Below are 26569 nucleotides of genomic sequence, written 5' to 3' on the forward strand. Positions count from 1 at the left end.
TGTCCCTCTAATCCAGGCCTGAGCAATTCCAGTCCTCGGGGGCCTGATTGGTGTCACACATTTGCCCCAACCCCAGCTAACACACCTGACTCCAATAATGAACTAATCATGATCTTCAGTTAAAAATTCAATTAGCTTAAATCTAGGGATGGGGGAAAAGTGCGACACCCAATCTGGAGTACGGAAGGTCAATTCCAGTCCTGGGTGACAATATTAGCGAATCACTTGTGAATTATATATTATCACTTGTAAATGATGCCCAGCATAAAAAACAATGCCTTTTTTGCAACTTTTTCTAATCACAGTCGCACACCTCATGTAGCCTAGCCAATAGGCCTATACGTTTTGATAAGGTTTGTATCACAACTAAAGTGGCCAAATAACGTTAATCCGCTTTACAAGTGGTGTAGAGCCGAACTGGCATACATAAGCAGCGAGTGAGTTTCAAGTTTGGGGAAGATAATTTTCACCATAAAAATGCACCTTTATAATAAAAGCATTACATGCATAATTGCATTTGCGGTGACTTTTGATAGTGGTGTTTTCCGCTAATGGAACATTCACGCTTATAGCCTACTACCATGTGCGCATTGCTGCGCTTATAAAAGAAATAGTAGTAAAAGTCTATAAGTATTTGGTTTTAAATATACTTAAGTATCAAAAGTAAAAGTATAAATAATTTCAAATTCATTTTTTTGTTTTTAAAAAATGTACGGATAGCTAAGGGTACGCTCCAACACTCAGACATAATTTACAAACTAAGCATGTGAGTAATGAGTCCGCCATAACAGAGGGAGAGGCGTCGCCCCATGGGCCTCCCTGCTAAGCATTCAAAATGTAATGAGTGTCAGGGAAATTGTATGGAGTAAAAAGTACATAATTTTCTTTAGGAATATAGTGATTTACAAGTAAAAGTACTTTACACCACTGCCTAATAGTTCATCAACATTTTAAGCTAAATGTTCTGATCTGCTGCATCAACCACACTGCGTAAAAAAAAATAAAAAAAGTTGGTGCTGGTGGTTGTATTCATTTGAGATCTATCGTGTCCCACAACTGTCCCAGACTAAGTTTTGGAATAGTAAATTGATATAGCCTAGTGCCTTTGCTGTTCGTCAGGCCTACTCATCTTGTTGGCTGATGAAAAGTAATTGTGGACAGTTCTTCCAATATCTTCAATATGCACCTCGGAATTGGATAAAGATGGATGCAGTTGCATCACCGATGTGTCTGTCTTCACTTTTAGCCTGTGAGAAAGACCCAATCACGCAATGGAGAGCCATGTGGGTGAGAGGTGATTCGGAGCACACAGCACTCAGGGAGAAGGGCACAACGGCCACTGGCCGCAAAAGGCATGACTTTTTTAGGGTGCATTACGGCCACACAAAGGGGATGCCGCCGTGAAATTCTTGGCATTCTCAAGTGCTTGTCAAATTTTGAATCACTGACTGATGTAGTGTGTACAGCCTGCGCAAAAAAAAAAAAAAGAATAGCTCATGCCTTTCAAGCAACTTTTTTCAAATCATAATTTGAGTCGCATCACGCAGCCTTACAATGTATCAAAACATACAGTGGGGCAAAAAAGTATTTAGTCAGCCACCAATTGCGCAAGTTCTCCCACTTAAAAAGATGAGAGCGGCCTGTAAAAAAAATCCAGAAAATCACATTGTAGGATTTTTAATGAATTTATTTGCAAATTATGGTGGAAAATAAGTATTTGGTCAATAACAAAAGTTTATCTCAATACTTTGTTATATACCCTTTGTTGGCAATGACAGTGGTCAAACGTTTTCTGTAAGTCTTCACAAGGTTTTCACACACTGTTGCTGGTATTTTGGCCCATTCCTCCATGCAGATCTCCTCTAGAGCAGTGATGTTTTGGGGCTGTTGCTGGGCAACACGGACTTAACTCCCTCCAAAGATGTTCTATGGGGTTGAGATCTGGAGACTGGCTAGGCCACTCCAGGACCTTGAAAGGCTTCTTACGAAGCCACTCCTTCGCTGCCCGGGCGGTGTCCTGCAAATCCTGCAGTTCCAGACGTGTCCCCCTGCTTAAGCCAGTACATGTCCAGGCCCGTCTGAAGTTTGCTAGAGAGCATTTGGATGATCCAGAAGAAGATTGGGAGAATGTCATATGGTCAGATCAAACCAAAATATAACTTTTTGGTAAAAACTCAACTCATCGTGTTTGGAGAACAAAGAATGCTGAGTGGCATCCAAAGAACACCATACCTACTGTGAAGCATGGGGGTGAAAACATCATGCTTTGGGGCTGTTTTTCTGCAAAGGGACCAGGACGACTGATCCGTGTAAAGGAAAGAATGAATGGGGCCATGTATCGTGAGATTTTGAGTGAAAACCTCCTTCCATCAGCAAGGGCATTGAAGATGAAACGTGGCTGGGTCTTTCAGCATGACAATGATCCCAAACACACCGCCCGGGCAGCGAAGGAGTGGCTTCGTAAGAAGCATTTCAAGGTCCTGGAGTGGCCTAGCCAGTCTCCAGATCTCAACCCCATAGAACATATTTGGAGGGAGTTTTGAGATAGTATTGAGATAAACTTTTGTTATTGACCAAATACTTATTTCACACCATAATTTGCAAATAAATTCATTAAAAATCCTACAATATGATTTTCTGGATTTTTTTCCCTCATTTTGTCTGTCATCGTTGAAGTGTACCTGTGATGAAAATTACAGGCCTCTCTCATATTTTTAAGTGGGAGAACTTGCACAATTGGTGGCTGACTAAATACGTTTTTGCCCCACTGTATAGCCCAACGTATGTAGAACAACTGAAGTTACACTAAATGAAGCATATAAGAATACCTTAAGAATACCGCATGTGCGCACTCCCTCAAATCGTTTGGAGAAAATATCCTTTCTATTTCATTCAGCTTTGTTCAATTGTATTCTTTGTACTCTAAAATAATGCCACACAATTCGAAGCAAATCTTGTCTGCTAAATGAACTAGTGTAGCCCACAGCCATTTGGCATACCCCGATCAGGACCTAAAATAAGTATAACTCAGAGTAGGCTATTCTGTTCTTCTGAAATAGACTTCGTTATCTTCATATCATGTTTCTTTAGTCCTGTCTAAAATAAGTAATGGATTTATTGAAAGGGTGTAGGCTATATTACATGGATTTATTAGACTTTTTAAATGTAGATGTTCTGAAGGTCTGCATCAGTGGCTTGTATGAATCCAGGAGATGCTAAATGTGTTTATGTTATTTAGAGGTCAATGACAGTGAGACCGACAGTTATTTGCCTGACAATCACCGGCTGACAAAATTTTGTGACCGCCACAGGCCTAGTCATGTCCACAAAAACACGACAGGGAATACTTTAGTATACTACACTCACGTCCGCAAAAACACGACAGTGAATACTATAGTATATAAATGTATATGGATTTGATCAATGACCATCTGTTGATGGGTTATTGTGTGTGTGTGGGTTTGTTTGTTAGTTCGTTCGTTCGATGATCCCAATATTAGCCAAGGAGACTGGTGGGTACACAGGGACCCAGCTGAAGTCCTGCAGGAAGGCTTGGAGCTTAGGATGTTGGTAAGACTCAATTCAACACGCACCAGCTGTATTATTAATGCTTTTAGTAGTTTGGCTTTGTGGTTTTACATTGGCCTTCTAAGCTAAATTAGGAATTGATAAACACTCCCACAATTATGTGGAGGCTGCTCTTTTTCCTGTCACACACATTACAAGCCCACAGAGACAAGACTTTTAATGACTCCACTCGGAGGAGGGACAGAAATGTACAGTGTGGCCAAACAGCTATCTGACCGGAAGCACTGCAGCCAGACATTACGTCAAGACATTACCATACGTTAATGGCTTGTTAACTACACGGTGACCGAGCCGACTAAACTCAACTCCACGATTTACGATGGAGTTGAGCGGCGACTAGTGTGTGCGGACTGGAGCTCCGACCTCACATAAAATCACACTGTCGGTGTAATTGCGTGCTGAAATCTGTCATTTTTGATAAAAAAAAACTTAATTTAATGTGACGCTCGAGCTACAGTCCGCCCACACTAGTGGGCTACAAAGTGACCTTGCCTTGAGGGAAGCACTGGTGTAGGAAAAATCATTTGTCTTATGGTAGAGGCTTCAATAGTTCCAGTATCAATAACTTACAAGATATCAGTAACTTCAAATTGATATTTGGTTGGAAATTTGATCAGTTTCAACATTGACTTATTCATTGAAGAGACGTGATTGAAGAGAGGCCAATTGCCAATATCAGAATAACTAAGACAGAACGGTATAATATCAACCCACCATCAGTGAGAGCCTGAATTTGTACAATCTTACAGTAGCACTACAACAAAACTTTAAGTCAACCTGATAAACATTGATTGTGCATCTCATTGATGCCTGTGTGAAGGAGCCATTATGCTGACACACTGGACGTACTGATCTCATCTACTCCACAGCCTGATTGTAAAGCACTGGCAGCTCTCACATATACAGTATCTCTCCACAGCCTGTGTGTGTGTCTGTGTGTGTGTGCGTGTGCGTGTGTGTGTAGTATCTCTCCACAGCCTGTTAGTTAAGTAATGACAGCTCTCACATACAGTACCATAGCTACTTCCTATAAAGCTTCAGAAGCTGTTATCAACTCCTGGTCTAATTCCATTTCCGAGAAGAGGCAAGAACAGCTACAGCTGAACAACAAAGCATTGTGTGCTCTCTCTCTCTCTCTCTCTCTCTCTCTCTCTCTCTCTCCATCTCTCTCTCTGAGCAGTGTAAAGGTATGGATGTGATCTAGCTCTAGCTGACCCATCCTGACATTGCCTTAGAGGAAGAAGTAATGAGCAGTACTGGCTGAGCGCATCCATTCCACACCTGATCACATAACTACTGGGGCTCACGGTTGGGATTATGTTGAGATAACAACACAGCAAAGGAACAGTGGTTGTATTTCAGCAGGCCTGATAAGGTCCTAATATAACTTAACCCATCGTGATCATACAGAAGCTGACTGTTATGCTGAATTCTGATCGAATCATTGATCTATTAGTAGTCGCACATGTTGCATTCATCAAATCTCTCTCTCTCTCTCTCTCTCTCTCTCTCTCTCTCTCTCTCTCTCTCTCTCTCTCTCTCTCTCTCTATGCATATTTATACATTATGAAAAGAAGTCATCATTAACAAGTTAAATGAATTCTGTCCACATATGACATTTGGAATGAAAGGTTACCTTGGCTGCGACGGACGAACTAGGCTTTTCTAAAAGGTCCCAGAGTTTCTTTCGTTTGTCGGCACAACATGTGTTGTCGAACTCTTCTCCCTCTCTGTCGTTCAAGGTGTCTTGCTCTCTTTTGAGCTCCTCGTTCATCTGTTCTTTCTTCTGGTGGTACCTGGCCTGGCAGCAGGACTCCAGGTAGATCTCATCTATGCCCCAGTAGTCCAGCTCCTGACTGAACGACAGGGCGCACATCTCCTCCATCATGTGGAGCTTGCCGGTCCGGTAGAAGTTCAGAATGGACGTGAACGCCCCCGGGTGCCTGTCGAAAAAGTACTCGTTCTCGTCCAAGTTGTAGTCGTCACATACCTCCATGAGCGAGTCGTGGGTGTTGCAGTCTCGTAGTTTCCCTAACCGGGTGCGCGGTAACCTATCCAACGTTCTCCAGAGGACCTCGTGTGGAAGTCCCCCAACGTTGAGCCGTACTCGGCGGTAACATGACTTGCTGCGGATGATGTCCACCGGTTCCGGGGGGAGAGATGCGGTCGACCGCGAGCCAGTCTTAGTCAACCCCATTGAGGATTTCTCCATTTTCAACTGTCAAGAGTTTCACCGAGTTCAACAGGCAAGATCCAGGCGGGGGTAAGTTACGGACTACATTTACGCTTGTGAATCTGGGAGGGGGGAGGGGAGTAGAGAAGGAGAGGGATAAAAGAGAGGAAAATAGGAATAATGTTAATGACAAGAGTCTTAAATGGAGCCAGTAGCCCAGGCATTCACAATGACCTACTCAGTACATTCCTCAAGCCATGCCACAGACTCATCGCCGACTTAGAGGAGTGAATACAAAGATGATGGTACACTCTTTTTATTGGGGGGGGGGGGGGGGGGGGTTCTAGATAGAACCTCTTGGTTCTTTGGACAAGATTAAAGAACCCTTTACTAAAAAAGGTTCTAAACATACACCCAGTAAAGGCAAAGGAGAGAGGGGGGAGATTACATTAGTATTTTGCAATATTTTTTGCAGAGTTCGGAGTGGCAAACAGCAAGGTTCATACAAATCATGTGAACAATTCCACGTGACATTTTTTTGGTGCAATAGTCACATGTGATTGTCGGACTCGTGTGAACCAATCAGCGAAAAATGTCAGAGGATAATAAAAAAAACTATAATCACGTGAAATTTTCACAAGTCAGACATGAGGTTTTTGGACACATGTATGACGTTTCACATGACTTTTTCCTGTGAATAAATCACACGTGAAAAATATATAATGTATTTTTCATTTGTTCATTTTTCTCAGCACTAAGACACATGTGGTTTCCCAACATTCCACATGTGATATTATACATTTCACGTGTGTTTTTGTAACTTCTCCCACCGAAGAAGCCGACATCTTGACCATTCAACCAAGAGGCTACTGCAACATATTAACACCACCTTTTCACATGTGAGCAGAACACTATTTCACCATCACATGTGAAATTGCGATTCCAGATGTTAAATTTGTATTTTCACATATGATTCGTTTTCACATGTGAAATTGCAATTACACTTGTGAAAGTGAGAGTTTCTCATGTGAATTTTTATATGTGAAACAGCAATATTTCACATGTGCAACTGCAATTTACATGTAAGGTAAAAAATATGTTTTAATTCACACTGAAAAAGTGGTGTTAACATGTGAACTCTAAATGTAATACATGTGAAAATGTGATTTCATGTGTGAAATTTAAGCTCAACACATTTTACGTTGTTATATTGTTGTAAGGGTAGCTAGACAGGAAAAAGTGACTTTAATCAACCACTTTACAAGCTAGCTAACTCTTAAAGAAATGTAACCTTTTTTTCTAAGAGCGTAATCTGCTCTGAGATCGAGGGTGCTGTCCTGTCCATGAATCCATTCTGAATAATGGGTCGGGACTCGACAACAGCTCAGGTGAGCGCTGTTCACTCTGCACTGGTGCTGAAACGACAGCGGGCGCTTTTCACTCGACTGTGAACTGAACTCGGGCGAGTTCCTTTGGGCGAGTTCCTTTGGGCAGGAAAGCATGCTTCGAAATATTTAATGCTGTTCAAATTGCTGTATAACACCTAGCAAAGCAGGTCATAAGTGATAGAGCCATCATGACACCCGAACGCTGCACTCAAGTAAACCCATTTTACCTTGAATAAATAATGAACTAGAGACGTTTGCGACTGAGGAGGCCATTTTAAAACATTCTGAAGAAATGAATGCATAAGGCTTATGTCACAACCATAAAGCTACTGATGCAGTACTTTCATAAATCCGGTGTTTTACCTGGTGTCTCTCTACAACTCAGACCAATGCGTTTTCTCTCACCGTTCAAGATGAGTTCCCAAATCAGAACAAACCATCACCACCCATCCTTCTCTTACAGTACCCTACGGAACGCTTTGGACGATCACCGATCCATACAGTAGCAGGTGAAGGATCCTCCACAGTGTCAGTTGAATATTAATGTTGCAGCATGCTCTGTCCCACCCTCATTGATGAACCAGTTGCACGCATTTGCATTCAAAATAAGCTTTCAAAATCAAAGTAGCAATCCGTCTTGATTATATAAACATTTAGTATTTTCCTTTCCTGACAATCAAATACTGTTGTGTCAACCAAGTTACAAAACTTACTTTCTCTCTACAGTATACGGTATAGCCTTGAGCTAAATTGCTGTGGTGGGCCAAATATAAAATGATAACTTGATATCGTTTTCTCCGTGGCCATTTTTTTTGTCAATGAAGTCAATATTGTGGATTAATCAACCGTTATTAGAAACAGAAATAACACCATTTATCTGCCACGGTCTATCGATCTGGCTATGTGACGGTTGTACAGGCTACAAAACGTCCGAACGCACATCTTCAAAAAGCTGGAATTTTAACGTCAATTTAGGAACCTACCAACTCCCCTGCGATCCCCCGTGCTATGAACAACAATTCGTCAATGTTGTTTTGCATTTATTTTTTTGGCACATTTAAGAGGTTTAATTGTTGCTCATTTGTCATGCTGTGTGTAAATGTCTATTCATGTAGAGCAGGCCTATATGACTGTATTAAAAACTATGATATTAAATAAATAACAACAGCAATTTAACCATCTAGCAATACTTGCTTTATAAAGGAGACCAACAAATATAACCTGTTATTTGACTATTCGGAACAAGCCTCCCACATACCTTAACTTCAGGCTGGCTCATCCGACGGCAGAGAGAGGCAGATATGAAAACATTCAATCGAAGAGGAAAAAGGAGGAAACGTCATTGGTTTATTAGCCTATTCCTGGGAACGGTTTCTGACCCATTCGGTTTCAAGCGGTGTTGCCTCGGTGGCACGTTGGATCTCCTCCGCCTTGGACATGGTTAGATAAGGGATCCTATACACTGATTTAGTCCGCCTACTATGTTACCCGCCCACTTTACTGGAAATAATCAACAATTATGTATATTGTGAATGCACACGGTTTTCTGCTCCGGGGTCTTCCCCCGTCCGCTGTCTGTGAGAAGGGCGGCGCGACTGGTAGCTGCGCAGGTTGATCCGTAGCGCGGCAGGCAGTTTCATCGCCCGGCTTCACATTGACGCGTTTAACCCTTACATTACAGAACTAAGGACCTGCAATCTTATTCGCCACATGGAGTACTAATTCCCTCCCAATTCATCCAGACAGATATAATGTAACTGCACTGAATTCTATCATCTAAACCCCCCTCATTCTCGTTGTGATTCAAAGCCTATTTGTTGTAATGTGTGCACTTCGCCATATGGGTGAGGTTATGATGATGTGCAGTTCATTCAAGGCATTTGGTCTTGAGAGACAAGCAAAACAAGCAAATAATTCAGATACATTATTTATTATTCAGAGATATACAGTACAAGTGATATAGTTTGAATGTAAAAACAACATTGAAAAAAAAATCTATAAATAAAAACATGAAACTGATTTGTATTGAGTGCAGTCAGTATCAGGAGGATGTAGGAGGAAGTCATGTCCTAGCCTGGTCCCATATTTGGTTGGGCTGTCTTGCCAACTCCTAATGTCATTGTCATGCCAAACATGGCTATACAACACAAACAGATCTGGGACCAGGCTAATCATGTCCTAGTTCTAGTGCAGGATGCAGGAGTCAGAGGTTAGGGGTCGTGTCCTACTGCAGAGTCTTGAGTCTGTAGCGGACCTCCAGGTCTCCGTCGGGCTGGAGCATCCCGAAACCATAGCGACCGGGATTGACCGGAGGGACGATGGCGGTTGGGTCACACAGCTCCAGGTCCAGCCGGGAGAGGACCATGAACACAAACCTGAGAATCACATAGAAAGGAGAGTAAGGTTAGTTAAGTCAATCCTCTTGGCCCCCATTGGGAGTATAGGACGTCTAGCATGGCTCTGGAGGCACGAAGAACACTAGCTAGCAGAAGAATAATGACAGGCGACCTCATGTTATATAACTGTCTGTAACAATATCAATCACCCAGCATGCATTGAAAGGGTTAAAGAACAATGTACACAATGCCTGTAGAAATACATCTGGATGTAGTCGGCCATGTAATACACTATTTGCATATCACACATATGGTAAAGCCTAGAGGTTGCGAGCACATACTGTATGTGCACAGCTGTTCTACCGTCTTCCCATATTATCATCTGGCCTCTTACTCTCACTGTGGATAACTAGGACTTTACCTTTGAACTACTGATATCTGGCACAGAAAGACACTGACATCAGCACTTTGTGATTTTCTTCAAGGACCCTCTACCCCTCTCCGACTGTGCATACAGTACATACCAGATGAGGCTAGTGTTAACCTAGTCAAGGGCTTTATGATCAGTTGACGACTGGAATCGAGTGTGCTAGCTCTAGAACAGTTCAAATACATGGAATGGCTGGGCGCCCCCGAGGCAAGGTTTGAAAACCACTGCCTTAGGCTATGTTTGTAGCGTGTAGTATATCACATGAAACAACTAAGAAAATCCACTTCTCAGATCAGCCCTTTATCTATATTGATCGTTCTGTCTGCTTAGCTGTTCTGATGTATAGTATCTCTATTGAGTTAAAATGTTGGCTTGAATTATTGAAATGGCCGTTAACGACTGTGTGTGTGTGTGTGCTACAGTAATGGTATTGTGTCTCAGAGGACAGGCTCATTGTAATGGCTGGAATGGAATCAATGGAACGGAGTCCAACAGGGGTTTCCATGTGTTTGATGTGTTTGGTACCATTCCATTGATTGCATTCCAGCCACGGCAATAAGCCCATCCTCCTATAGCTCCTCCCACCCGGAGATGTTTGAAAGCAACTGGCCTTAGGCAGCGATCTTCAGGTGATTGTAAATGCCTCATGAATCATTAATACCTTGCTAATGAACTGATTGATTCATTGGGGGAAACGATGTATGAACAACGTGGGGTGGTTTAGATGTACTTAGGTGAGAGGTAGCCTAATTGTACTGTCTTGCCAACTCCTATGGTCATTGTCACGTGACAATAACAACAGAAGTTGGCAAGACAACACAAACAGAAGTGGGACCAGGCTATGTGTGAGGGAGACCAGGTGGAGAAAGTCATATCACACTCACTGTTTGATGCCACTGACTGCAAAGTGTCTCCCTACACACATATTGTTGCCTGCACCCCATGGCATGGTGTAATACTTTAGTCTCTCCCCGCCCTTATAGAACTTCTTCTTCTCTGTCCCGTCTGCATTTAGGAAGCGGTCATATTGAAATGTCTGTAAAGCAGAGAAGAAGAAAAAACCCAAGTTATTGTGATAGATAGATGCCACAGTACATTAAGTAGCTCCAGTGATGCTGCATGCAAACACACACTCACTCACTCACTCACTCACTCACACACACACACACACACACACACACACACACACACACACACACACACACACACACACGCACACGCACACTCACACACGCACACACACGCACAAATTACAGCCTTTAACCAGCTAATCCCCATCGGATCTCCTTTCTTAGCCCTTTAACCTTTCCACCATGTAATCCTGGCGCCATTTAAACACTGCGTAGTACAACACTGTGTATGAGACACGCACTCACACCAGATGAGGCTGGTGGAAGGAGCTATAGAAGGACGGGCTCTTTGTAATGGCTGGAATGGATTAAATGGAACGGTATCAAACACATACGGAAACCACATTTGACTCTGTTCTGTCGATTCCATTACAGCCATTACATTACAATGAGCCCCCCTATAGCGTCATTCTATTCAAATCATTCTATTAGAGTCGTTCTATTAGAGTCATTGTATTAGAGTCATTGTATTAGAGTCATTCTTTTAGAGTCATTGTATTAGAGTCATTGTATTAGAGTCATTGTATTAGAGTCATTCTTTTAGAGTCATTGTATTAGAGTCATTGTATTAGAGTCATTCTTTTAGAGTCATTGTATTAGAGTCATTGTATTAGAGTCATTGTATTAGAGTCATTGTATTAGAGTCATTGTATTAGAGTCATTCTATTAGAGTCATTGTATTAGAGTCATTCTATTAGAGCCATTGTATTAGCTCAGCAGACAAAGCCTGATTCAGTAGTACTATACTCAGTACTCAGTACTATACTCAGAAATACTTTCCTACTCACCATGTTTGTGTATTTTTTAATAATATTTTTTTATTTAACAAGGTAAGTCAGTTAAGAAAAACATATTATTTTCCAATGACATTATTGACTTTAGTAATTCAACAGATTGCTGTAATGTATTGCATTGAGAGGTTGTTTCAAGTTTTAATGTCACATGCACAGGTAGAATGAAATGCCTGTCTTGCAAGCTCCAAACTCAACAATGCAGTAATCAATATCAATAGCTAGTTTCCATCCACTTGTCGACAGATTTTAATGCCAAGGATCATTTAGCTATTTGAGAAGGAATTTGGAAAGATAAAAAAATATACAAAACAACTTTTGGCCCATACAAACACATTAAATAACAGATTCATCACATGGAACAATAGATAGTCCCAAAAAAACGATCTAAAGGAAGTTTGTTCTGAAGTGTCTGTCCTTTACAGTGCATTCAGAAAGTATTCAAACCCCTTGACTTTTTCCACATTTTGTTACATTACAGCCTTATTGTAAAATTGATTAAATTAAATGTTTTCCACATCAATCGACACAGAATACCCCATAATGGCAAAGCGAAAACAGCTTTTTTTTGAGAAATGTTTGCAAATGTATTAAAGATAAAAAAAACAGAAATAACTTGTTTAAATAAGTATTCAGACCCTTTGCTTGGAGACTCGAAATTGAGCTCAGGTGCATCGTGTTTCCATTGATCATCCTTGAGATGTTTCTACAACCTGATTGGAGTCCACCTGTGGTAAATTCAATTGATTGGACATGATTTGGAAAGACACACACACAGTTGACAGTTGACAGTGCATGTCAGTGCAAAAACCAAGTCATGAGGTCGAATGAATTGTCCGTAGGCTCCGAGACAGGATTGTGTCTAGGCATAGATCTATGGAAGGGTACCAAAACATTTCTGCAGCATTGAAAGTCCCTAGGAACACAGTGACCTCCATCATTCTTAAATGGAAGAAGTTTGGAACCACCAAGACTATTCCTAGAGCTGGCTGCCCGGCCAAACTGAGCAATCGGGGGAGAAGGGCCTTGGTCAGGGAAGTGATCAAGAACCCGATGGTCACTCTGACATAGCTCCAGAGTTCCTCTGTGGAGATGGAAGAACCTTCCAGAAGGACAACCATCTCTGCAGTACTCCACCAATCAGGCCTTTATGGTAGAGTGGCCAGACGGAAGCCACTCCTCAGTAAAAGGCATATGACAACCCCCTTGGAGTTTGCCAAAAGGCACCTAGAGGACAAGATTCTCTGGTCAGATGAAACCAAGATTGAACTCTTTGGTCTAAATCCCCAGCGTCACGTCTGGAGGAAACCTGGCACCATCCCCACGGTGAAGCATGGTGGTGACAGCATCATGCTGTGGGGATGTTTTTCAGTGGCAGTGACTGGGAGACTAGTCAGGATAGACGGAAAGATGAACGGAACAAAGTACAGAGAGATCCTTGAGGATCTCAGACTGGGGTGAAGGTTCACCTTCCAACAGGACAATGACCCTAAATACACAGCCAAGACAACGCATGAGTGGCTTTGGGACAAGTCTCTAAAGGTCTTTGAATGGCCCAGCCAGAGCCCGGAAATGAACATCTCTGGAGAGGCCTGAAAATAGCTGTGCAGCGACGCTCCCCCTCCAACCTGACAGAACTTGAAAGGATCTGCAGAGAAGAATGGGAGAAACTTCCCAAATACAGGTGTGCCAAGCTTGTAGCATCATACATAAGAAGACTCAAGGCTATAATCGCTGCCAAAGGTGTTTCAGCAAAGTACTGGGTAAACTGTCGGAATACTTATGTAAATGTAATATTCCAGTTTTTTTTGTTGCAAAAATTGTTTTTGCTTTGTCATTATGGGGTATTTTGTGTAGATTGATGAAGGAAAAACTATTGAATCCATTTCTGAATAAGGCTGTAACATAACAAATGACTTCCTGCCATCCAGGACCTCTATACCTGTTGGCATTTATAAAATTGTACCGTAACTTCCTGTTTCCATTACAGCAGTCTTGATTTTTTTTAAATGCGTTTGCTCGCATGAAAACTTTGGATGGAAACATGGTTAGTGTAGTACTAAAAATATCAAGGTAGAACAAAATCACACAAAAAAATAAAAATAAGAAATAAGAATAACAGGAGAAAGTAAGTAAGCTATAAACAGGGTCAATTACAGTGTCAGTTCCAGTACCATATTGACAATGTGCAGGGATACTGGAGTGAGAAGAGGTAGAAACATATAGGGGTAAGGTGACTCGGCAACAGGATATATAATAAACAGAGCAGCAGCATCCTAAATTAGGAATGTACTTGTGTGCGTGTGTGCGTGCGTGGGTGTGTAGAGTCAGTATAAATGTGTGTGCATGTTATGTTTTTGTTGGAGTGTCAGTGTGCGTGAGTGTGTATATTCCTGTGAGTGTGCATAGAGACAGTGCAAAGATAAAAATACAACGGTCAATTCAGATAGTCTGTGTGGCCATTTTGTTAGCTAATTATCAGTCTTATGGCTCGGGATATAAGCTGTTCAGGAGCCTGTTCAGGAGACAATATTTCAACACCAACTGGGTCTTTGTCAGGTAACCCGTATTGTGTTGTATTACCTGTGGATCGTGGTGTATCTGGGGGTCCATCTGAGGGCTGAGGAAGGGGAACATACACACCCTGTCCCCCTGTCTGAGGTGGTATGCCTGTCCACTGGCCAGACAAAGGGTCTTGTCCTGGACCACCTCTCTAGTGATGAGGGCAGCAGCGGTCAGACGCAGGGTCTCACTCAGAACACTGTCTGTGATTGGAGGGAGGGACAATAAGTATGATGTCAGCGGGGTGGCTGCCGGGTGCATGTGAATAATCCTGTGAATAATCATTCACCTTCAATAATCAGAATCATTACCCTTGTCCCAGATCTGTTGGTGTTGTAAAGCCAACTCCAATAGTTGACAGCTGGTCAACATTCACAAGGTCGTGGGGCCAGACGGATTACCAGGACGTGTACTCTGAGCACACGCTGACCAACTGGCAATTGTCTTCACTGACATTTTCAACCTGTCCCTGTCTGAGTCTGTAATACCAACATGTTTCAAGCAGACCACCATAGTCCCTGTGCACAAGAACGCTAAGGTAACCTGCCTAAACTACCGACCCATAGCACTCACGTCTGTAGCCATGAAGTGCTTTGAAAGGATGGTCAATGCTCAGATCAACACCATTATCCCAAAAAACCTAGACCCACTCAAATTTGCATACCGCCCCAACAGATCCACAGATGACACAATCTCTATTTCACTCCACACTGCCCTTTCACACCTGGACAAAAGGAGCACCTATGTGAGAATGCTATTCGTTGCTCAGCGTTCAACACCATACTGCCCTCAAAGCTCATCACTAAGCTAAGGACCCTGGGACTAAACACCTCCCTCTGCAACTGGATCCTGGACTTCTTGACGGGCCGCCCCCAGGTGGTAAGGGTATGTAACAACACATCCTCAACGCTGATCCTCAACACCGGGGCCCCTCAGAGTTCCTGCTCAGTCCTATGCTGTAATCCCTGTTCACTCATGACTGCACGGCCAGGCACGACTCCAACACCATCATTAAGTTTGCCGATGACACAACAGTGGTAGGCCTGATCACCAACAACGACGAGACAGCCTATAGGGAGGAGATTAGAGACCTGGCTGGGTGGTGCAAGGACAACAACCTCTCCCTCAACGTGATCAAGACAAAGAAGATTATTGTGGACTACAGGAAAAGGAGGGCCGAGCACGCCCCCATTCGAATCGATAGGGCTGTAGTGGAGCAGATTGAGAGCTTCAAGTTCCTTGGCGTCCACATCACCAACAAACTAACATGGTCCAAGCACACCTAAACAGTCGTAAAGAGGGCATGACAAAACCTATTCCCACTCAGGAGACTGAAAAGATTTGGCATGGGTCTTCAGATCCTCAAAAGGTTCTTCAGCTACACCATCGAGAGCATCCTGACGGGTTGCATCACTGCCTGGTATGGCAACTGCTCGGCCTACAGAGGGTAGTGCGAACGGCCCAGTACATCACCGAGGCCAAGCTTCCTGCCATCCAGGACCTCTATACCAGGTGGTGTCAGAGGAAGGCCCTAAGATTTGTCAAAGACTCCATCCACCCTAGTCATAGACTGTTCTCTCTGCTACAGCGCGCCAAGTCTAGGTCCATGAGGCTTCTAAACAGCTTCTACCCCCAAGCCATAAGATCTGAACATCTAATCAAATGGCTACCCAGACTATTTTCAGTACCCCCCCTCTTTTACGCTGCAGCTACTCTCTGTGATTATCTATGCATAGTCACCTTAATAATTCTACCTACATGTACACGTTTCCTCAATTACCTCGACTAACCGGTGCCCCTGCATATTGACTCTGTACCGGTATCCCCTGTATATAGCCTCCACATTGACTCTGTACCGGTACCCCCTGTATATAGCCTCCACATTGACTCTGTACCGGTACCCCTGTATATAGCCTCCACATTGACTCTGTAACGGTACCCCCTGTATATAGCCTCCACATTGACTCTGTACCGGTACCCCCTGTATATAACCTCCACATTGACTCTGTACCGATACCCCCTGTATATAACCTCGACATTGACTCTGTACCGGTACCCCCTGTATATAACCTCCACATTGACTCTGTACCGGTACCCCCTGTATATAACCTCCACATTGACTCTGTACCGGTACCCCCTGTACATAACCTCCACATTGACTCTGTACCGATAACCCCTGTATATAACCTCCACATTGACTCTGTACCGGTACCCCCTGTATATAACCTCCACATTGACTCTGTACTGGTACCCCCTGAATATAGCCTCCACATTGACTCTGTACCGGTACCCCCTGTATATAACCTCCACATTGACTCTGTACCGGTACCCCCTGTATATAACCTCCACATTGACTCTGTACCGGTACCCCCTGTATATAATCTCCACATTGACTCTGTACCGGTACCCCCTGTATATAATCTCCACATTGACTCTGTACCGGTACCCCCTGTATATAATCTCCACATTGACTCTGTACCGGTACCCCCTGTATATAATCTCCACATTGACTCTGTACCGGTACCCCCTGTATATAACCTCCACATTGACTCTGTACCGGTACCCCCTGTATATAACCTCCACATTGACTCTGTACCGGTACCCCCTGTATATAATCTCCACATTGACTCTGTACCGGTACCCCCTGTATATAACCTCCACATTGACTCTGTACCGGTACCCCCTGTATATAACCTCCACATTGACTCTGTACAATTACCCCCTGTATATAACCTCCACATTGACTCTGTACTGGTACCCCCTGTATATAACCTCCACATTGACTCTGTACCGGTACCCCCTGTATATAACCTCCACATTTACTCTGTACCGGTACCCCCTGTATATAACCTCCACATTGACTCTGTACCGGTACCCCCTGTATATAACCTCCACATTGACTCTGTACCGGTACCCCCTGTATATAACCTCCACATTGACTCTGTACCGGTACCCCCTGTATATAACCTCCACATTGACTCTGTACCGGTACCCCTGTATATAACCTCCACATTGACTCTGTACCGGTACCCCCTGTATATAACCTCCACATTGACTCTGTACCGGTACCCCCTGTATATAACCTCCACATTGACTCTGTACCGGTACCCCCTGTATATAACCTCCACATTGACTCTGTACCGGTACCCCCTGTATATAATCTCCACATTGACTCTGTACTGGTACCCCCTGTATATAATCTCCACATTGACTCTGTACTGGTACCCCCTGTATATAACCTCCACATTGACTCTGTACCGGTACCCCCTGTATATAACCTCCACATTGACTCTGTACCGGTACCCCCTGTATATAACCTCCACATTGACTCTGTACCGGTACCCCCTGTATATAACCTCCACATTGACTCTGTACCGGTACCCCCTGTATATAGCCTCCACATTGACTCTGTACCGGTACCCCCTGTATATAACCTCCACATTGACTCTGTACCGGTACCCCCTGTATATAACCTCCACATTGACTCTGTACCGGTACCCCCTGTATATAACCTCCACATTGACTCTGTACCGGTACCCCCTGTATATAGCTCCTCTATTGTTATTTTACCGCTGTTCTATAATTATTTGATATTTTTATTTTTATTTATTTGTACTTTTTTTGTTGTTAAAACTGCATTGTTGGTTAAGGGCTTGTAAGTAAGAATTTCACTGTCAGGTCTACACCTGTTGTATTCGGCTCATGTGCCAAATAACATTTGGTTTGATTTGAACAACCGTAGGCGTTATACAGCACAAACTGATCTGCCACCAGACTACACAATCATAAAACTATAGGTATGTCCTTCTGGAATGCTTTGGATCACAAGAATTTGTTCTAATATCACCCTGTGGCAAGCAAACGTTAACCTTAATCAACCACTGCTAAAAAAAAGAAAAAATATTTATCAATCTTTACTCATTCAGCTCTCTGAATCTTTCATTTTTTCACTCTGTTGTTCCACACAGTTCAGACGAGCTTCAGTTCAATATTTCACTGCATGTCTTTGGCTGGACAGGCAGAGCCTGGAGAGCCCCGAGGTGGAAGAGAGTGTGAGTGAATAATAGAGGAGGTTGCTTGAGCTCTTACCGAACACAGGTGTGCTGTGGTGCTCCAGTGTGTCCAGAGGGTGTCGCTGTAGAGAGCCGTCCTCCTGTAGACGCAGGCCTCTGATCTCCTTCCTCACAGCTCTCATGGCCTCGGGGTGCGTGAGCAGGAAACTCAGAAGCCAGAAAGCAGCAGGCCCAGCGTTACCCTGGAATGGAACAACACAACATCGACTCAGAGTCCGTTCAGAAACTGTTTGGCAGTTACAGAGTACACAATGCTCACTCTCAGTCCGCCAAATACAGTGAACGCATTACCGAGCATGATGAGGTAGATACCTTGCAGTTATAGACAAATCCACAACAGGTACTGTACAGTGTGAACACGCTGCGAGAAGCCCCCAGGGGGAAATGGAAGCGGGTTTAGACACATCTAAATCTCTCTTTCTTTCAGTCTCACTTTACTTTTATTTTCTTTCTCTTTTTTTGTATCCCACCCTGCATCGTGATACTGCTGTACTGTACTGTAGTGATCTGGGGAGCAGTGAGGAGCCATCAGAGCTGTCAGGGCTGTGTAGACAGGGCTGAGAGACGTCTGTCTGAACCTGTCAGCCAGTAATTGCTGTGGGCTCAGGAAGCTTCTCTCCTCACCCCCTTGCAGGCCAGGTCTTCACCGATCGACTGACAACCAGGGCTAATGCAAGATGAAGACCAGGTCCAATGGATCTCTGGTTGACTCCCCGGCCTGTCCCGTCACAGATCCGTTACGACAGACACTAGGCTACACAAACTGTGTAAGGCTTCATCTCTTGTGGTCCCAGTTTGCTGGGTTACAGTCGAAGTGTTGCAGTAGAAATAGCCATTTCAAATGCTGCACGTTCAGATTGAGACACTTTGAATTGCCATTGAATTCACTATTAGACGTGTCCGCGGTAAGGAACTTTACCTCCTCCTCCACTCCTCTGAGTGTGTACACTGTGTACTGGTGTAGTTGTGTTGAAAGCAGAGCCGCAGTCAGGTGTGTGATGGGCTGAATGTGACACAGGCTCCCTGGGGTCCATCATAGGCATATTGACATTGGACTGGAGCCTCACTGACAGGCTGTTTCAGAGATTCACTGGACTGTGGAACTGCCTCCACTCTAATCCCCAACAACAACACACACAGAGCCAGAAACATAAAGCTCTCATAACTTTCTTGCAATATCTAGCGATTGTGTCTGTTGTATGTAGACAGCATGGAACTAAACATCTGCGATGGAAAAATTGTATTTGGCATGTTTGACTTCAGTGACATCTCTGATTCACTCAGTATTGTGTTGTTACTGAGGAAGCCCACAGTACCTCTGTATGACTGGTGGTGACAGAGACAACAACCAGAAGATATTCTCCGTGGCACTTCCTTATACTCAGCCTCAGTTCTAATATGTTTCAGTGGTGATTGGCTCTGTCTGATTGTCTGTGACTGGAACAGTGAGTCTCTGTTCCAGAAAATACATTAATACGCAGGGAACAGTGATGCTAAGGGACTAGCTGCACTCTCCTATCCTAGCCTGGCAGATGAGCCAAGGTCCCCAGAGGTAGAGGCTCCATCTTGGCGAAGGACTCTCTCCCTGCTCCCCTGGTCTGAGTGGGCCGACTAGGCCTCCAATGCTCCAGGCTGAAAGTAGCAGCCAAAGTCCCAGGGGAAGCAGAGAAGGCCTGGTACAGATGACACCTGTGGCTCTATTATTTTCTGAGGCTGGTGGTGAAGGCAGGTACCGAACAGACAGACATTACACTAGCTCCCCCATCTGGCCACACAGTGCAACAGCAGCTTATTCATAACAATTTGTTGGGATTGGTTTGAGACAGGAAGCCACATGGAGCCTGCTATTAAACTGCCTATGGAGCTCATAAATATAGAGTTAGATAATGCTTCATTGCTGTGATCTATATTGGATTTTGACATCAATATTCATTGATGTCTATTACAGATGATACATCTTCATCAGTGGAGGCTGCTTAGGGGAGGGCGGCTCATAATAATGGCCAGACCGGAGAAATGGAATGGCATCAAACACATGGAAACCATGTGTTTCATGTATTTGATAGCATACCACTTCCTTCTAAATCGTCCTACAATTTGTGTACTGTAGGCCTAACGTTTGATCTAATTCTGAAATTAGGCAGGTTGGTTTGGGCGACCTGCCAACAAATAATGTTCTGGAATGTGTGGACCCATTGTCCCAGATCAGTTTACACAGAACTCCAAACAAGCCCAGGTGCCATGACACATTCATAGAAACTCATGTCACATTCCTAACAATCATTACTTCTCACATAATGACATAACGGGTCAACTGTGCCAACAAGGAAGTCATGAGTCACTGGGAGAGAAGAATCCTGTGAACTTATTCATGCCAGGGCCACAGGTCTCAAAGAGGACACAGGTAGAGAAGGTATGAGAGTGATATCCAGGTGTGGCAGAACACTGTGAAAGCATTGGTCTTGGTTCTCTGTAATGTGTGTGTGTGTGTGTGTGTGTGTGTGTGTGTGTGTGTGTGTGTGTGTGTGTGTGTGTGTGTGTGTGTGTGTGTGTGTGTGCGTGCTTGTATGCCTGTGCTTGCATGTGTTTTTTTGTGTGTGAATTTGTATGCTTGTGTGTGTGTGTGTGTGTGTGTGTGTGTGTGTGTGTGTGTGTGTGTGTGCGTGCTTGTATGCCTGTGCTTGCATGTGTTTTTTTGTGTGTGAATTTGTATGCTGTGTGTGTGTGTGTGTGTGTGTGTGTGTGTGTGTGTGTGTGTGTGTGTGTGTGTGTGTGTGTGTGTGTGTGTGTGTGTGTGTGCATGTGCGTGCATGTGTGCGTGCTTGTATGCCTGTGCTTGCATGTGTTTTTTGTGTGTGAATTTGTATGCTTGTGTGTGTGTGTGTGTGTGTGTGTGTGTGTGTGTGTGTGTGTGTGTGTGTGTGTGTGTGTGTGTGTGTGTGTGTGTGTGTGTGTGTGTGTGTGTGTGTGTGTGTGTGTGTGTGTGTGTGTGTGTGTGTGTGCATGCTCTTACATGCTCTTGCATCTGTGCGTGTGAGTGTGTGTTCTTGACTTTCCCACTTACCTGGGTGGCCCAGAGCTGAAGCAGCATGGCTCGTCTCTGCATCTCCGTTTCCACTCCTTCCGTCTGTAGATGGCTGAGGTAACTCTGCTGCCAGGAGCTGCTCTCTGACCCCTTTCCTCTGCTCAGCCACGCTGGGGACAGCAGCTCCCACAGTCTCTCCTGGGACAGGCTTGCTGTCCTCTTCTCCTCTAGCAACATAGAGAGAGAGACAGGTTAGAGAGGAAAGATCACCCAGAGAGAGACAGGTACACTCTTAGAAAAAAGGGTTCAAAAGGGTTCTTCGGCTGTCCCCATAGGAGAACCCTTTTTGATTCCAGTTAGAACCCTTTTTGGTTCCGGGTAGAACTCTTTATGGTTCCATGTAGAACCCTCTGTGGAAAGGGTTTTACATGGAACCCAAAAGGCTTCTACCTGGAACTAAACGGGTTCTACCTGGAACCATAAAGGTTATTCAAAGGGTTATCCTATGGGGACAGCCGAAGAACCCTTATAGGTTCTAGATAGCACCAGAGTGACAGGTACACCGAGACACAGGCGCACACAGAGACACGCACATGAACACAGAGATACAGGTACAGAGAGACAGAAACATATTGTATGAATAGATCCATTCTGTATTGATATAAGTGACGTACGACCACGTGCATTAGATTAAACTCGGTATACGTGTATATGTACCTTGCTTGAGGGTTGAACGTGCCAGTTTTGCGAGGAGACCATCAAACGTGCGGAACTCTTTGTAGACAGTAGCGAGTGCGGTGACATCGTTGCTGTTCTCTGCACCGAACAGTGTGAGATACCCAGCCCTACGAGGACAGAAAGAAGCATTAACTCTAGAGTAAGAGTACGTCTTCCCTATTGTGTAAGAGTTATGCAATTTTCTCCAGGTGTGATAGTGTCATTTGAGCCTAAATCATCCCCCAGACCAGTGACCCAGAGAAATGTCTGATGTAACCTGAAGAGCAGGATGACTATTAAACACACGAACAGTAGCTGGCCAGTCCAGACAGAATTTGTTTCTGGGTTCTGGCTCTTACCCGAAGAGCAAGCTGTAACAAAGGCTGAAGAGGCCATCCTGCCTCCAGTCTGCTGGGCTACAGCTCCTCTCCTCATCCCGTAGCAGTGTCTGGAGGTGGAGGTGCATGGTGCTGCTTAATCTGGCCAGGCTAGGGCCCTGGAAGTGCCTGGACAGGGATTTTATGGAGAGATCGAATTATTGCTACAACATGTTACCTCAGGGAATTAAATGAATTTGCAAGTAATCTATTCTGGTGGAAAATTATGTCTCATCGCAATACCATTTACAGTAATAGAAAATAATAGAATAGAAACGGTATGGTCCTTGACAAGGACAGGTAGATGTAGCGGAATTGGATTAAGATGGTGTGTGTGTACAGGTGTGGATGTGTGTGAGGTCAGGTGTGGATGTGTGTGAGGTCAGGCATGAGGTCATGTGGATACAGGTCTAGAACACCTACTGTTCCATCCAGGCCCTCTCTGTTTCTGGGTTGTGATTGGGTAGTCTCAGGTTGAAGATCCTTTGCATCAGGACCTGGGCGTAGCGACTGAAGTCCAGAGAGACTTTGTCATCGAGGACCGCGTCATAGGAGTTAGGATCCAGCAGCACAGTGATGTAACGACCACAAACACGCACCTGGGAGACATTATTTGAAACGGTAAAGCCACGGCCATGTCTGTACACGTCTGTCGTAGTCACATTACACATTACAAGTGTTTGAGATTGTTTGAGAAAGCTAAATGAGTAGTGAGTAGGAGATGCACATAGCACCACTCTACAAAGACAAAATAAACTTTTGAAAAATAACCTATCCAGGTTCACAGCAACCCTTAATATTTCAGTCACAAAGACATAAAGAATGTGTTGAAGATTGATGAGGTACTCAGGTACAGATACAGTATAGTATCGGCTGCTAGAATCTTGACTTAGAGCCAAAGAAATTGATCATATTACTCCAGTGCTAGCCTCTCTATACTAGCTTCCTGTTAAGGCAAGGGCTGATTTCAAGGTTTTACTGCTAACCTACAAAGCATTACATGGGCTTGCTCCTACCTATCTTTCCGATTTGGTCCTGCCATACATACCTACACGTACGCTACGGTCACAAGACGCAGGCCTCCTTACTGTCCCTAGAATATCTAAGCAAACTGCTGGAGGCAGGGCTTTCTCCTATAGAGCTCCATTTTTATGGAATGGTCTGCCTATCCATGTGAGAGACGCAGACTCGATCTCAACATTTAAGTCTTTATTGAAGACTCATCTCTTCAGTAGGTCCTGTGATTGAGTGTAGTCTTGCCCAGGAGTGGGAAGGTGACGGAAAAGCACTGGAGCAACGAACCGCCCTTGCTGTCTCTGCCTGGCCGGTTGCCCTCTCTCCACTGGGATTCTCTGCCTCTAACCCTATTACAGAGGCTGAGTCACTGGCTTACTGGTGCTCTTCCATGCCGTCCCTAGGAGGGGTGCGTCACTTGAGTGGGTTGAGTCACTAACGTGATCTTCCTGTCCGGGTTGGCGCCCCCCCTTGGGTTGTGCCGTGGCGGAGATCTTTGTGGGCTATACTCGGCCTTGTCTCAGGATGGTAAGTTGGTGGTTGAAGATATCCCTCTAGTGGTGTGGGGGCTGTGCTTTGGTAAAGTGGGTGGGGTTATATCCTGCCTGTTTGGCCCTGTCCGGGGGTATCGTCGGACGGGCCACAGTGTCTCCCGACCCCTCCTGTCTCAGCCTCCAGTATTTATGCTGCAGTAGTTTATGTGTCTTAGGGCTAGGGCCAGTCAGTTATATCTGGAGTATTTCTCCTGTCTCATCCAGTGTCCTGTGTGAATTTAAGTATGCTCTCTCTAATTCTCTCTTTCTCTTTTTCTCCATTTCTTTCTTTCTCTCTCTCTCTCTATCGGAGGACCTAAGCCCTAGGACCATGCCTCAGGACTACCTGGCCTGATGACTCCTTGCTGTCCCCAGTCCACCTGGGGACACCTGCTGCTCCATTTTCAACTGTTCTGCCTGTAGCTATGGAACCCTGACCTTTTCACCAGACGTGCTACCTGTCCCAGACCTGCTGTTAACTCTCTAGAGACAGCAGGAGTGGTAGAGATACTCGGAATGATTGGCTATGAAAAGCCAACTGACATTTACTCCTGAGGTGCTGACCTGTTGCACCCTCGACAACCACTGTCATTATTATTATTTGACCCTGCTGGCCATCTATGAACGTTTGAACATCTTGGCCTGCTGTAATCTGTTATAACAGGCCAATCTGTTATAATCTCCACCCTGCACAGCCAGAAGAGGACTGGCCACCCCTCATAGCCTGGTTCCTCTATACGTTTCTTCCTAGGTTCTGGCCTTTCTAGGGAGTTTTTCCTAGCCACCATGCTTCTACACCTGCATTGCTTGCTGTTTGGGGTTTTAGGCTGGGTACAGCGCTTTGTGACATCAGCTGATGTAAGAAGGGCTTTATAAATACATTTGATTGATTGATCTTAATTTGATCACCCTGTTGCAGACAAACTTTCTTGCGATGCAGAATTGTTTTAACTTGTAGTGTATTTGAGGTTTAAAACGGCTCGTAATGTCCACTTTGAAATTTTGGACTTGTGTTTGTTTCCCTTTGGAAAAATCTATTAACCCCTCCAGAAATGTCCATGAATTATAATTCCACTTAACTTACATTCCCTGTTGCTGCAGGGATATTTTTCTGCTTTAGCAAACTGGCTTGTACAAAAAAACGCATAGAGAACTCCTACCGTAAAAATGTCACCATGTTTTTGTTTCATCCGTGTTAGAAACTTTGCAGCATCTTTTCCAAACTCCAGGGCATGACCCAGCCACGGAATGAAGCCTTTGTCTAATGGTGGTTCATTTTTTTGTCTGGTAGAAACAGACAGACAGACAGACAGACAGACAGACAGACAGACAGACAGACAGACAGACAGACAGACAGACAGACAGACAGACAGACAGACAGACAGACAGACACAGTTGTCAACCAAGATTAACACGGTTCAATAAAAGGAGTTAAATTACTTCATCTCCCAAACAAAACCAACTGGTTGTAGCTCTACAGTTGGCATAAGGACATGCCCTAAAGCAGTCAACTGTGTGAGCTGATGTATACAGGCTAGTAATACACTGTGGAAATAGGAAGTAGGGCATAATCAATGTGTACCGTATAAGAAATGGTCTGCGTTTGAATGGTTTGAATGGTCTAGGGAAAGGTTACATGAAGAATTGGATAATCCAGGTTAATGGTCTAGCCTGCACGTTCAGCGATGCTGTATGTTCAGTAAGGCATTTTTTACCCTGACATTTTTTTCATTAATTGATTTCTGTATAGAAAGTACATTTCTTTGTAAATGATTAAGTAAACAATATGTGAGACATTGGTTAATCTTTTCACCAAAATGTTCAATATCAGAGAGAGAAACTAAATCATAGCAAACGACATTGACTTCATCCTTGAAATATTGCAGGCTATCCTTTTTAAACTCAAATAATGTCCTTGATTTACAATGTCATGTTTAACAATCCAAATCAAACAGAAATATGAGGAACATTTACCTTGAGCGGGAAGAGTAAAGAATGACGAGAGCGAGCAGACCATTGAGCAGTAAAAATATAGTCCATAACATTTTACCCGTTAAAGAGAGAGCTTGACAGTGAAATGAGTTCCTCTGGAGCTGTGGGCTTTATTGTCAAGTGGCTGCCCTACAGTAGATCTGAGGTGTGGGTTGGAGATGGGTGGGGATTGTGACAGGTGTGTGTCATCTTAGATTCTATCTGTCACAGAACAGACACTGGGAGCTCTGCCAACAAGTTTTCTGCATGACAAAAAGGGAACTGAAATTAAAATCTCACGATGAGTTTTTTTAATTCTATTTTAATATTTGTTAAGGCGGCGTTGGTCCTTCTCTGCAGTTATTCCTCGCAGAAAAGTTCCATGAATTAAGCATCTCCAAACATTAGTGTGTGAACAATGGGAATTCAAAGTCCTCTATGAGTGTTTCTCAATCATTATC

General features: G+C 44.0%; 2 protein-coding genes across 2 annotated transcripts in view; both read right to left on the reverse strand.

Annotated features, from left to right (window-relative positions):
• Positions 1 to 8721, reverse strand: part of LOC139370885 (potassium voltage-gated channel, Shab-related subfamily, member 1) — a 75978-nt gene extending 67257 nt beyond the window's left edge. Inside the window, exons 1-2 of the mRNA XM_071110746.1 lie at positions 8408 to 8721; positions 5225 to 5883 (exon numbers count right to left, since the gene is read on the reverse strand). Of these exons, the coding sequence (XP_070966847.1) occupies positions 5225 to 5800 (576 nt within the window). The 5' untranslated portion in view covers positions 5801 to 5883; positions 8408 to 8721. The remainder of the gene's footprint in view (positions 1 to 5224; positions 5884 to 8407) is intronic.
• A 339-nt stretch (positions 8722 to 9060) lies between these two features.
• LOC139370888 (prostaglandin I2 (prostacyclin) synthase) lies at positions 9061 to 26246 on the reverse strand. Its single transcript, XM_071110748.1, has 10 exons — positions 26112 to 26246; positions 25298 to 25421; positions 23014 to 23189; positions 22573 to 22719; positions 22214 to 22341; positions 21536 to 21723; positions 18488 to 18653; positions 14420 to 14601; positions 10800 to 10951; positions 9061 to 9524 (listed from the first exon to the last, which is right to left on the reverse strand). Exons 1-10 carry the CDS (start codon positions 26180 to 26182, stop codon positions 9374 to 9376), a joined length of 1485 nt encoding a protein of 494 aa, XP_070966849.1. The 5' UTR covers positions 26183 to 26246; the 3' UTR covers positions 9061 to 9373.
• Positions 26247 to 26569: the final 323 nt, after the last annotated feature.

This window comes from Oncorhynchus clarkii, chromosome 17 (assembly GCF_045791955.1).
Source record: "Oncorhynchus clarkii lewisi isolate Uvic-CL-2024 chromosome 17, UVic_Ocla_1.0, whole genome shotgun sequence".
In the NCBI taxonomy this organism is placed as follows: domain Eukaryota; kingdom Metazoa; phylum Chordata; class Actinopteri; order Salmoniformes; family Salmonidae; genus Oncorhynchus; species Oncorhynchus clarkii.